Raw genomic sequence first — 12,854 nt, 5'->3', positions numbered from 1 at the left:
TCCCTCTGCGAATACACAGAATAAGTGGGAAATCAGTGAATTTGCGGGTGTTTCCCGGCCCGCGTCCTCAGCGCGTCGCTGCCGGGGGCGGGACTCGAACCCCCGGCCCGGGCACGGCCCCGCCTGTCCGCCAGGGGGCGGGCACCGCCCCTCCCGCCCGGCACGAGGCGCATGCGGCCACTGCGGCCCGGAAGGGGCGGGATGGACCCGGCCCGGCCGTGAGGGACCCCGGGGGCCGCGAGGGACCGCCTGGACTGGGGCAAGGTCGCCATGGAGTCGTGGCAGCTCCGCTTTGAGACTCTGGAGGCCCTGCGCCTCTCCAGCAAGGGCCGACTGAGCTACTGCAGCCGCTGGCAGGAGGATGAGGTGAGGGCTCACCCCGGGAGTCGGCCCTGCCCGCTGGGAAACACCGACCGCGCATCTCGGTGATACTCAGGGCTTGAAATACCCCCAGACAGGGTCCCGGGCTCGGGAGCGCGGGGGCAGGGAGCGGGGCTGGCCCGAGGGGGTTGAAATGTCCTGCAAAAATAGGAGAGTCCGGAAAAAGTGTTGGAAAGACGGGAGAAGAAAAAGGGTTAAGTGGGATACTGAGCTGCGATGATAAAGCAGCTACTGTCTGTGCAGATGTGCTCACGGTGTGTTAAAGTTTTATTGAATGTTAAGGCTGTGTGGCTTTCACGGAGAATGTTTTCTCTCAAGGCTGCCTTGGAAGGATGTGTGGCTCCCGTTGAGCTCTCCCCTTACTGCGGCTGGGTGCTGGACAGCCTTAGTGGGCAATTAGCCCAAGAAATCACACCCACCGGAACTTCAACGCCCAAACAATCCACTCCCCTCCGAAAACGGGCGTCTGCGGAGAAGATCCCGCCTGGCAGCCACCGGAGCTTTTCACCACCTTCATCTACAGAGCCCAGTGAGACCAAGGTAGCTCTCTGATTATAATCCATATGTTTATGGAGCAGCTGTGAGAAAAAAAAAAGTCCTAACTTGCTGCTATAAATTGTCAGATTAAGGCTGGTTTGTGCTCTGTTAATTTATGGGGAAAACATCCTTAGTTTTAATTTTTTGTAGCATGAACAGCTGTTGATAAAATTGGTATTAACAAAACTTTAGTAGAAAAGTGTTTCACTGTAGACCCAAAGCAAACTCCATTTTTCATCATAACTAAGGAAAATAGTTGGAGCTCTGTTGTGTTATGGATTAGCAGCACAGGATTCATCCATTTGGAGGGATAAGGTCACAGAGGAAGGTCAGGGCTGTTATAAAAGTCCATGAGTTACCACCTTGGGTTCTCTGGAGTCTTTGAGTGACTTACATGTGTTCTGACTACTTTACAAGCCAGAAGAGTAGGAAGCTGGGCAATGAGCGGTTGAGTTGTGGACGTAATTAAGTTGATTAAGCCATTTCATGGTTTGTCTCTGGAAAGAGAAATGTCCATTGTTTTGTTCAATGATGACTTCACCACGTGACAGTGATACTGAGCAGCAAAGTTTTGTATCATTCTGCCTCTAGTGAGACTTAAGAAATGTATTGTGAGGAAAAGATATTAATGAAGCAGCAAGATGTGATAAACTTTATAAGAACGTCTCAAGATTCGTCCTGAAGAATGACTCAAAGTATAAACCTGTCCTGACTTCTTCCAGTGTAACATCTTCCCTGACTGTACATGAGGGGTTTTCTGGGCTTTCTAGGTGTCAGTTGGCCTTTGTCAATGTCCTTGAGACTCTTGGTATGTCTGCTCCCAGTTTTAGTGATTGGAAAAGTAATTATCCCAATCTCATAAATATGCTGGAGGATACTCAAAATAGTGAGGTTGCACTATCGGGTACATAACTGCTCTAGGAATGTGTGTTTGTTGACTCCTTTGTCTGTTTCTCCACAAATAATAGTTTCAGAGACTTGCTTCATCTGTTTTCATCCATGAGTTGCTGATCCTGTGCCTAGTCACTGATTTTGCTTTTATGCTGACCATGCAGGAAAACGATCATCTTAGTCCCCTGGAAATAAATCAAGAAGTTGTTCCAGCAGTTCTGTCATCTAAAGTTGCAAAAGTCGAAGGCTGCATTCGGATGTACGAGGAGATGCACAGGCTGAAAGCAAAAGTAAGCAAAAATGGTTGAGGGGGTGTCTGAATCGTAGGAGAGCTCCACAGTCAGATGTAACAGTGCAAGGACAGCAAATTATAAATGCTGGGCAGTTTAGTTTGTGTTTCTTCTGTCCAAATTGTTCAATGACCACTTTTGGTGCCTCTGGCCCTTCTGTAATGCAGGAGAGGCTGAGACAGCGGCAGGAGGAGCAGGAGCAGATGGTGAGGGCAGCCTATGCCCAGGCCAGTGAGCAGCTGAAGCGCTTTGATGAACTGAGGGAGCTAAAGCGGCACCAGGAATTCCAAGAGTTGCAAGAAGTAATGGAGAAGAGGTGAGATTACCTCTGGTATCCTTAGAATTTTATAGCATTTAATCAAAGTGAGGAATAATTCCTGTGCCTGACAATTCTGTGCTAGTCACTTGTGGTTGGAAATCTCACCTGCTGCTTGTCTTACATTAGCTATCCTGTTAGAGTGGATGGCTGTCAGAGTAGATGTCTGGCTATTGTTGAGGTTTCAGTGGTTAGAAAAAGACAATATTTGTGATAGTTAAAGTTCCTTTAGCTTGTTTTAAGAATAACTTACTGTATGTGCTTTGTGTTATGTCTCCTGTATGTCTTAAATACAGTTTTTCTCTCTTTATGTGTATTGTAGTTCAAAGGAGGCTCAGGGGCAGCAAGAGAAGTTGAAGGAAGAACACCGACATAGAGCAAAGGTCTGAGACTCTTAAGAATTGTCTTTCTTAAAAGACTTTTTGTCTTTCATCACTGCTGGGTGGGAACTGGAAAGACCAATTGATTTATTTGTATTTCCATGACACCCTGGAGTGAGGATGGATTTTCTGGTGCTATCCTGGGCACCTGCTGCAGTGTGGAAATGCAGTAAAGGCATGTGTCATAGGAACAGGAAGGCCCTGTAAAGCTGGAGTCATCAGACCAAGAAGGAACTGTAAAACTGGAGTTATTGAAGTATTTCATGCCTCTTGTGTCTTTGTCTCCCCAGATACTGAACCTAAAATTGCGTGAGGCAGAGCAGCAGAGGCAGCGCCAGGAAGAGCTGGAACGTTTGCGGAAGGAAGAGGGCCAGGAGAGACTGCGTCGCCTTTATTCCATCCAGGAGGAACTGCTGCAGCTGAACCAGCAGATTGATCCCAACTACAGGCACAAAGACTTGCCCAGAATCGATCTGTCTGCGTACAGCAATCGTGGCAACCAGATCTGTGGACTGGTGTCAGGGCTCATCCGCACCACGAGCGAGGTACAGGCTCTGGAGTTGTTAACTTTGGCTGTCATTCCTTCATAAAGCTCCCTGTAGTTGTCTTCAGAGGCAGCTTGTCATGAGGCCCTTAAATAACATGGCACAGCAACGTTTTTAGATACTCATCCTATAAAGTACCCATTGTTAAAGGGGAATTCTTTCCTCTGGCACTTCAGCTGTTCTCTTGAAAATGGTTTATAAAAATGCATGAGAACTTCTACAGGAGAAAGATTCAAATTAAATTGCTGCAAACTCTTGGTGCTGTAAAGTTCCCTTCTGTGATAATGGACTGGTTCATGAATTGTTAAATACTGAACATCTTATGATTCTCCTCTCGTCATAAGCTTTTCTGCAGTAGCTGAGCTTCCTTGACATTTTTTCTCTCTAGGATAGGATACAAATCTTGAAAAATAAACCACTAATAAGGCTAATCCTTTGTTCCAGCTTGTCACAACTGGCTTTCAGCAGAGGGAGCTGTCAGGGCTTTGCACGGGAGTTCACTTGCACTTGTCCAAGTGTATTCTGAATTTTTGTTGTCCAAGATCTGATGAGATTTAGTAATGGACTTATATTTGCAAATATTATGACCAATGTTATGTACAAATAAAGGAGACGGGAATAAAATATGTAGTTAGCTCCCAGATTATCTGAAGGTAGATTCTTCAAAGGCTCCTTCCTCTTGCTGTTGGCCCTCTGACACCGGAACAGAAGGTTAATGCTGTGTTACCTCTCCCGTTTCTCGACAGAGAGGGTTTCCTACTCAAGCAGATGTGGCCAGCACTGAACGAGCCCTGCAGGAGATGCGAGGGTTGATATCCAGCATGCAGCAGGAAATCGCTGCAGCTCTGGAAGAAAAAAAGAGGAAAGATGAAGAGGAAGAGAAACAAAAGCAGAAAGAATTAGAGAAAAAAGAGCAAATGAAGAGTCAGATTCCTGCCCCTGCACAGCAGTCGGGAGGAAAGCAGCAGAAGGAAGGTTGGTTAGGCTTTTTTTTTTGATCTTCTTTATTTTTTTGCCTTGCATTTTTAAAAAATGAGTTTTCTCACTAGAGGTTTAGGTTTTTCTTAATTATCATACTTTTTGGTTTTTTTTAATAACAGGACTTCAAGTTAAAACAGAAGAAAGTATCATGCAGTGGTACCAGCAGCTTCAGGATGCTGCTGAGCAATGTGTTGCTGCTTTCAGTGAAATTGGAAACTGCAAAGGCAACACTGAGGTATGAACAAATTATTAATACTGTTGAAGAGAGATTATCTTAATTTCTAGGATAAATAGGACAGCTTTCATAAAAAAAAAAAAAAATTTCTGTTTTAGCGCCTCTGTTACCAGTCTGCTCATCCAAACTATTACAGATATATACTTGTTTGGAAAGGATTTTAAAGTTGTTTGTTTGTTTGTTCTCCAGGTGAAGAAGATAAAAACAAACTTGCAGAAAGCAGCTACAATCCCTGTGAGCCAGATCTCTAGCATATCAGGTCAGGAAAACACCAAGAGCTCAATTCCACTGAAATTCCTTTTGCTTTAAAGATTTTATCAGGGCACAAGCATATCAAGTGTTCCTGTAATTATTCCCTACAGCGGAAAGCTGACCCACACACAGCCTATCTGTACAGAACTGTTTGCTTGTGTTTTGAAGGCCTGTTGCTTCCCTCAGGGGCATCTTTCTTCATCAGGATTAAGTTTGGTTAATCAGATGGAGCAAAGGTGCCCTTTGGGATGTGGGTCTGGTGGTTGTGAGCTTGATGTTGTCTGGGTAAGACTTGTCTGCTGTTCCTTTATCTTCTGTCTCCGTACATTCCTTATGTATTTGCAGGCTCTAAGCTGAGAGAGGTGTTTGACAAGATCAATAACCTGCTGTCTGGGAAGCCTGTTCAGACTGAAGGGCAAACGGTGTCAGTGACTCAGCATCCACAGGGGCTGGAGTTTGTTTGTTACAAACTTGCAGAAAAGTTTGTGGTGAGGAAATCTCTTCTTCGGGGTGGCACAGGTAGCCAGTGCTCTAGGAGATGCTTTTGGATGCTGAACTGTCTTTTCAGCTATGAAGAACAAAATCACTGGGTGTTCAGTTTGCCTGTATTAATGCAATGAAAGAACTTAGTTTCTCTTCCCTTCCGCTCCTTATTTTATTTCTTCTAGTAGGAAAAACTCTTTTAATTTTCAGGCTTACATCTTACATATTTTGAACTAGGTAGGTATAGTGTTGTGGAAAATAGTTTGATAGTTAATTTAGGCTGTATCACAAAACTGTATATAGGCTCAAACCTTATATCTTGGCAGAATTTGGGGGACAAAAAACTGCAACACTAAGGCTCAAGAGGCAAACTTCAGTCCCTGCTTTGTTGTTAGCACCTCTCAAGAAATGAAGTGTCATAGTTTAAGTTGTTTTTTGAAGTTGGCAGTATTTTTCTCTAGTCTTTATTTGTAAAATTTGGACTGTTTGGAGCTTTTAGCCCTGCAGGAACAAATGCTTGGAAAAATCAGCCCATGGAGTAAAACTGTGACTGATTTCTTAACATTTGAAAATGATTGTTTGGGTTGAGAATATCTGTGCAGCCTTCATTTTGGGCCTGTGTTTGCTAATCCCATTTTTCTATCCTAAGCCAAAGTTTGTTGTCCTCCGTGGGAGCTGAGGACATGTGGCTTCATCAGCTTTTCTATCCTTGACTTCACAGCCATGGAAATGTTCAGATCCTTTAGTAAAGGCTAACTACAAAAACGAGGATTTTTTTTTTTGCCTGAAAAATGGCTTGAAGGAGTAGTGGCTGACTTTCCTTTTCCACCCTGCAGAAACATGGGGAAGGAGAAGTATCTTTTCACCGTGATTCAGCTTTCCCAATTGCTGTGGTGCTCTCAGGAATCTGGGAATTACATCCTCGAGTTGGAGACATCTTTTTAGCTCATCTGCACAAAAAGTGCCCATATTCTGTGCCATTTTACCCTGCTCGGAAAGAAGGGACTTCTATGGAAGAATATCAGAGGTAAGTTTATTACTGGACTTTTTCTGCATGAACCCTGCAAGGGTGAAGACTATTCTGAGTGAACTCCACTTTTCCCCATCCCTGAGCGCATCGGCATTGACTCTGGAGGTTCATTCACAAATGTGTAAAAACTGTCTTGTTCCAGTCCCCTGCCATGGCAGGGACACTTTCCACTAGACCAGGTTGCTCAGAGCCCCATCTAACCCGTCCTTGAATGTTTTCTTGTATGGGGGAGCCACAGCTTCTCTGTGACTTGTTCCAGTGTCTCACCAGATGGTGGAACATACAGTCCAGAGGGTCATGATCAGCCTTTGCAATCATTCTTGCATGGTTTTGAAGAATCCCTATTCCCAGTACAGTTGACTTCAAGTAAGCTGAGAGCTGCAGGGACTCAAGTGAATGTGTTTTGCTATACTAATAGTAGAATGTTTTCTCATACTTAGGATGCTTGGATATGAAGTTCATGATTCTAAGGTGGAAGAACAAGATCATTTTCTTAAAAGGATGTCAGGAATGATTCGTCTCTATGCTGCCATCATTCAACTCCGGTGGCCTTATGGAAACAAACAAGGAGTATGTGTGTGGCATTATACTTAGAACCTTGTTACTATCCCAGGAGTCTATTAAATGTATTAGAAGCTTGTTTTGTAGTTAAGGTGTGCTGAATTTAAACTACCTTAGGACATGTTTGAAGGGAAATGGTCATAACCATGATGAACAAAGCAATGCCAAGTAATTCATGGTGTGGACTTCTACTTCCTTTATGTTTTCACAATGATCAAGTTTTATGTCAAGTTTTATAAAGAAGAAAGTAAATCAGAAAACTGTCTGTTTTGATAATTGTGTTTTACAGGTCATAAAGCAAGTGCTGAGTAGCTTCTTTCTTGCCTTGTAGGCACATCCTCATGGTCTGAGCTATGGTTGGCGCTGGCTTGCACAGATGTTGAATCTGGAGCCTCTGGCAGATGTGACAGCTATGCTGCTTTTGGATTTCCTGGAAGTAAGTGGTGTGGATAACTGGTAGTAGTTAAATGTCACCAGTTTAGATCCCTTTCGGGTTCTGAAGGGATTGCTGAGCTGAGATTGACAGCAGGTTTTTTTAACCTGTTCTTATTCCTTCAGAAAGGAATGGGAATATTTCCACGTTCTTGCAAGTACAGCTTTGGAGCTGAATGATTTCAAAACTTAAGTTTTTATAAACACAACTTCTGTTGTTGTATTTGATTCTGTTTAAGGTTCCTGGTATTTTAAAAATAGCTGTGTGGTCTTACATAAGGTCTGTTCTAAGCACTTGGCAGTTTGTACAGTGCAAGGAGGTCCTGTGGCTGTGCCAGCCAAATTGGTTCATAAAACAGGGTAGGTTTTTCAGCCTGATGGATATTAATCTTATATCCTAAGATACAGGCCTGTGCTACATAAGAGCCAAAGTTAAAGGCTGAAGTCAGGGGACACAAACGCTGTTGAACACAAGCAGCTTCTCTGCTCTTCAAATGCTTTTAAAGAACCATAAAAGTACAGATGAGAAAGTGGGCAATGAAATAAATACCCCATGGGGTGGGGATTCTGTTAGGGGTAGTGAGGTCAGAATCTTTTACAGTCATTTGTCCTGTAAACTGCCTGTGTGGAGAAGGCTGATGAATCATTGCACACAGCAGTAATCACAGTGGGGAAATGATCACAGTGTGCCCCAGCAAATGGTGTTAGGGAAGAAAACTATTTCTGGAGGAAGAATGGGGTGAAACGAAGGATAACAAAATTCATGTCAGTGGCCACCACAGTCAACAGGAAAAAAGGTGATTGTGGTAGCAGTAACAGCATTTAGAAGATTTGCTTGTTCAATGTAGGGGTATTTCTTTAAATGTCTGAATAAAGCATTAAGTCATTAGTATGGAACAGGTTCATTGCAGCTGTCATGCACGCCTGAAACCCAGTTCTGTAACCTGCTCTTCGTGCCTTTCTGTATCACAGGTGTGTGGCAATGCTCTGATGAGGCAGTATGGGATTCAGTTCTGGAAAACAATGTTCTTTATCCAGAAATCCTATATTCCAAGGTATGATATCTGGGGTTAGGAATGTTGGTGTTTGCTCTTAAATGACTCATCCATGTTTTCCAATCTCTGCCATCCACCCCCACACCCACTTGTGAATCAAACCCAACTTTCTAAATAGATTTTTAAACGTGCTGTTGTTTCTGCAGAATTGAAGCTGTGACCAGCTCTGGCCAGATGGGCTGTTTGTCACGTTTGAAGAATTTCGTGCAGGTAAAGCAGTTTTGGGGTTTTTTTTAGTTCATTTAGTTTTCAAGTATTTTGGTTTGGGTTTTGTTTTTCCCCATCAGTGAATATATGCATCATTTGGATAATGAGGCTGGCACTTCTTGCAGCACACCTGATAATTCAGACCTCTCTCTATGATTTAACCCATCTTCTGTAACTTTTCAATTACTGAATTACCTTAATGATAGTTATGATGTCAAACATCTCGCTGCTTTCTTACCTCACATCTGATTTTTATCAATGAAAATGTATTTTGATTATAAAGGAAGAGCAGTGAGAGGAGATGTACAGGTTGAGGAGGATTCTGCTGAGTCATTTCTGTCACGGCTATTTCTTATCAGTAGTTGCTTGCTTTTAGCACTTGTCCTGATTAGGTATATGGGGAAGTGACACTTTGAACTGCTCTCTGTAGTGCTTGTTTAGCATTGCATTCTGCATATATTTTAAATAAAGCTTGCAAAACTGTAAAATACTTGATTGTTTAAATTGTTCTCTGAATGTTGACTTAGACTATGATATTAAAATATGACAGCTTTGAAGTTGTACTTTCATTTTCTAATTAATTCTGGTACATTTTATTAGCAATGCTTTGAATATATGGTAAGAGCCATCAGAATTCCTGAGAAGAGATGCCAAATTAAGATACATGTTTATTTCTCTTTATTATTTGTCTTTCTCTCCATTAGAAATGTCTACAGGCAGAGGAAATTCCATTACCAAAGGGCATTCTGACACCTTCCTTTTGGAGAACATAAATCGGTATTTCCTTTCCCCTGGATGTCAGTGCTTTCAGACCTGGCCTTTTGTTTACACATAAAGGCAAAATATATTCTGTGCATCGAATCACAGTGGTTTGGGTTGGAAAGGGCCTTAAAGATCATCTCATTCCAACCCCTGCCATGGGCAGGAACACCTTCCACTAGACCAGGCCCAGCGTGGCCTTGGACACTTCCGGGGATGGAGCAGCCACAGCTTCTCTGGGCAAACTGTGCCAGAGCCTCCCCACCCTCACAGGGAAGAATTCCTTCCCAATAGCCCATGTAACCCTGCCCTCTGTCAGTGGGAAGCCATTCCTGCTTGTCCTGTCCCTCCAGGCCCTTGTCCAAGGTCCTTCTCAAACTCTCCAGGAACCCCTTTAAGGCACTGGAAGGGGTTCTAAGCTCTCCCTGGAGCTTTCTCTTCTTCAGGTGAGCACCCCCAGCTCTCTCAGCCTGGCTCCGGAGCAGAGGGGCTCCAGCCCTGTGATTAACTCTGTCTTTCTTCTGGACTTGTTCCAACAGATCAACCTTTCTTGGATGGGGAGCCCCTGGACACAGTTTAGAAGAATGAGAATAAAATATTCTATCAACCTTAACGTTTAATTCAAGAAGATTTATTTGTTAAACTTGGAAGTTAATCTTTGCATTAGATCTTTATAAGTTCTTTTATAATAAATTACTGAAAATTCAAGACTTTTCCTTCATATGTTTAAACACGAGGAAGATGCCTTAAATCCATTGTCCTGATGGCTCCGGAGGTTAAGGACTCTTGGACTGAAAAATTGCACAGTGCTCTTCAGCTTGTGGAAGTGAAAATACCTCACAGCTTTATGAACTTTTAACAGTGTAATCGATCTCAAACTTACTGCTAGAACTTTATTTTTGTATTTCTTACATCTGTCTTTTATAATTCAACTGTAATGATGCTGATGGACTTGTTTGTCTCAACATCATCTAAAAACTATGGTGAGGCTAGTAAAGGCTGAACCACGCTGACACTTGTCTCCTTTGGATGTAACTTCACTCTGAAAGGCAGGACTCTGAGTTGAAGGGAGGTAGACTTACTGCTCCAAAAGGTTTGTGGGGGAACAAGAGCTCCTGTAGCAATAAAAGATCTATGATTTTTTTCTGTTGGAGAGGGGTGGTCGGGAAAATCCACAGCTCGTTGGTGAATACAGGAGATGGGAAATTTGTTGGATTTACAGTGAGCTGTCCTTGAACTGTTTTTTCTTGAAGATGAGAAAATTCACTTTTAAGTTCTACAAGGTAGTCAATTATCCTGGTAATACACTGTTGCAAGTTGAAAATGTTATTTTTACCAGACTGGGGTTTGTTTTCGTAGAGGCACAGCGATTTGAAGCTGTAGAATGTGGAGTTGAGGCCATATGAGAATATGAATTTGATTTTCTATGTAGTTCTTGAGATTTCTGAGAAGAGGTTGTAACATGTGCTTTGGAATTCAGGCCTGTAAAACCCTTAATGTTGGCTTTAAAATGGTCTAGTACCTAAGTTAAATTTGTATTTGGTTTATGTATTTTGTAAACTGATTCTGGAATTCTTTAGACTACTGTTACCTTGTGATTGTTCTGGGAAATTGGAAATATCCTCCTGGTATCCTTTTTGCCAGATAACTCTGAAGCAATGCAACTTCCATTAGTATACTTGAAAGTGTACAAGGTTTTTTAATACTGAGTGGAGATGTTTTAATTATATATTGCATATCCATAATTACGGTGGAGATTCACTTTGGCAAGACAGTAATTGGTCCTGTCTGTTAGAAACAATTGTCTGTCTGTGCCAAACTCAAGGAGGAATTTGATGATGTACTTGTGAAATACAATCCTTTTCTTCTTTTTTTGCTGACAGCTACTAAGGGTTTCTAACATTTGTGGCATAAATAAAAGTATATATTTTTATAAAAAACAAGGTATCCTTTTCTGCCTCAGTAAAGACCATCCATATACCTACTATTTTAAAAATACTAATAAGATTTTCTAAATGAATAATGTATGTGCTTCATGAGAATCAATATTTATTTTTAGATGTAGTTTGAGGTAATATCTGCTGCTTGAGCTGAATGTTTTACTTGTTTTTGTCATTTTAGCAGGTTTAGATGTTAGCCAGTTGGTGTTGTGAAGATGCAGTGCAAATAAGGTCATATGCATATATTCATGGTGTTTTTACATGTATATTTATATCAAATATGACCAAGGAGAGCATCACAGATGTGAAAATACTGTGCCTTCAGGATGAGATTGCATCGAAGTTGGTGTGAGTCAGACTTCTGCTTGGAGAGGAGTTCCAGGCAGTCCCAGGGATGCAATGTCACCATAAGTGCCTGTGCTTCCAGTTAAGTACTTCACTCAAATAAAGTGTTATTAATTCACACAGCCATCAAACCCACTCACCACTTTGAGCCAATAACATTCTTGCTGCATTCCAGCCCTCTAATCTCTAATTATTTAATTTTTTTAAGAGTAGAATGTGTCTATTTTAAACATTGATTTCATGCTAAAGGCTCATTTGCTTTTGAATTTATGCATCGGGTTTTCAGAAATAGCTTTCCCTTGACAGGCATTCGGAGCCTTTTGATGCTGTGTCCTTGCCAGGCTTCTGGGTGACACGGTGCTTCAAGCAGCCACTCTTACCTATACATCTATACCTCTGTATATAATTTATATATATATGTGTGTGTGTATTTTATATATATATAAAAATACATTTCTATATAATGTAAAACTAACGAAGCTGCTGCTTTGAGCATGGCTGGATGCTGCACAGGTGACCTGTCCCCATAACTGAGCCAGAGAGCCTCGACTCTCTAAGACCCAAACTGACCCTGACTCCGGAGAAGGGGGCAGAGACCCCTCTGTCGCCCCCCTGCGCGGACATTTTAACCGATTCCCCCTCAAATCGTGTATTTTTGTGGTGCCCGAGGCCGGTCCCTGCAGGGCACAAACGCCTTCCGCACCCTGCTCCGCCGCTCGGCTCTTTCCGGAACCTCTCGGTTGCTTCCGAAACCCCTCGTTCCTTTCCGGACCCTCTCCCTCGGTTTCTCCGAACACCTCTGTCTTTCCGGAATTGCTCGCCTTTTTCCGGAATCACTCGGCTCTCTCCGGCTCCCCGCTGTTCACCGGTGGAGCTCGGGTGGGCGTGGCCTCCCCTCACCCCTTTCCCGATTCTTTCCGAAGTCCTTCGGCGCTTTCTGCCGACCGAGCAGGGCCTCTCTGCGGCGCTGACGTCACCTCCGGCCGCGCTATAAAAGGGCGGGCGCGGGCGGTGCGCGCGGTCCGTGGTGGAGGGCGCGGAGCTGGCGGGAGGTGCCTGCGCACCCACAGACCCGGTGAGGGGATGGGGCGAAGGGCGGGCGAGGGGCGCGGCGCGGCCTTCACCGCGCCCGGCTCGGGCTCACCCAGCCCCGCACGCACGGCCGGGCACAGGTGTGCGGGTGCGCCGGGGGAGGCTGAGGCCGGCCCTGCCTCCGCGGGCGTTCCGGCCGCCG

The 12,854-nt window shown here is 43.6% G+C and overlaps 2 protein-coding genes across 10 annotated transcripts in view; both read left to right on the top strand.

Moving 5' to 3' along the window:
* The first annotated feature begins 171 nt into the window (after positions 1-171).
* Positions 172-11,278, top strand: GLE1 (GLE1 RNA export mediator). Its single transcript, XM_048325715.1, has 17 exons — positions 172-366; positions 700-921; positions 1,974-2,099; positions 2,267-2,415; positions 2,738-2,798; positions 3,086-3,340; positions 4,087-4,315; positions 4,441-4,556; positions 4,746-4,815; positions 5,154-5,296; positions 6,128-6,318; positions 6,762-6,891; positions 7,214-7,318; positions 8,287-8,369; positions 8,516-8,579; positions 9,281-9,353; positions 9,875-11,278. Exons 1-16 carry the CDS (start codon positions 271-273, stop codon positions 9,347-9,349), a joined length of 2,109 nt encoding a protein of 702 aa, XP_048181672.1. The 5' UTR covers positions 172-270; the 3' UTR covers positions 9,350-9,353; positions 9,875-11,278.
* Positions 11,279-12,591: 1,313 nt separating this feature from the next.
* Positions 12,592-12,854, top strand: part of SPTAN1 (spectrin alpha, non-erythrocytic 1) — a 46,305-nt gene continuing 46,042 nt past the window's right edge. For 4 of the 9 annotated variants that reach the window (XM_048325743.1, XM_048325741.1, XM_048325746.1 and 1 more), the window contains exon 1: positions 12,670-12,695. The gene's annotated coding sequence lies outside the window, so the exon portion shown is untranslated. Of the gene's footprint in view, positions 12,696-12,854 lie in introns of all 9 variants that reach the window. The other 5 variants (XM_048325748.1, XM_048325745.1, XM_048325747.1 and 2 more) reach the window with 3 other exon arrangements.

The sequence above is a fragment of the Corvus hawaiiensis genome, chromosome 21 (assembly GCF_020740725.1).
Source record: "Corvus hawaiiensis isolate bCorHaw1 chromosome 21, bCorHaw1.pri.cur, whole genome shotgun sequence".
In the NCBI taxonomy this organism is placed as follows: Eukaryota; Metazoa; Chordata; class Aves; order Passeriformes; family Corvidae; genus Corvus; species Corvus hawaiiensis.
Note: the sequence above shows the minus strand (reverse complement) of the source record. Positions and strands in the feature narration are given on the sequence as shown.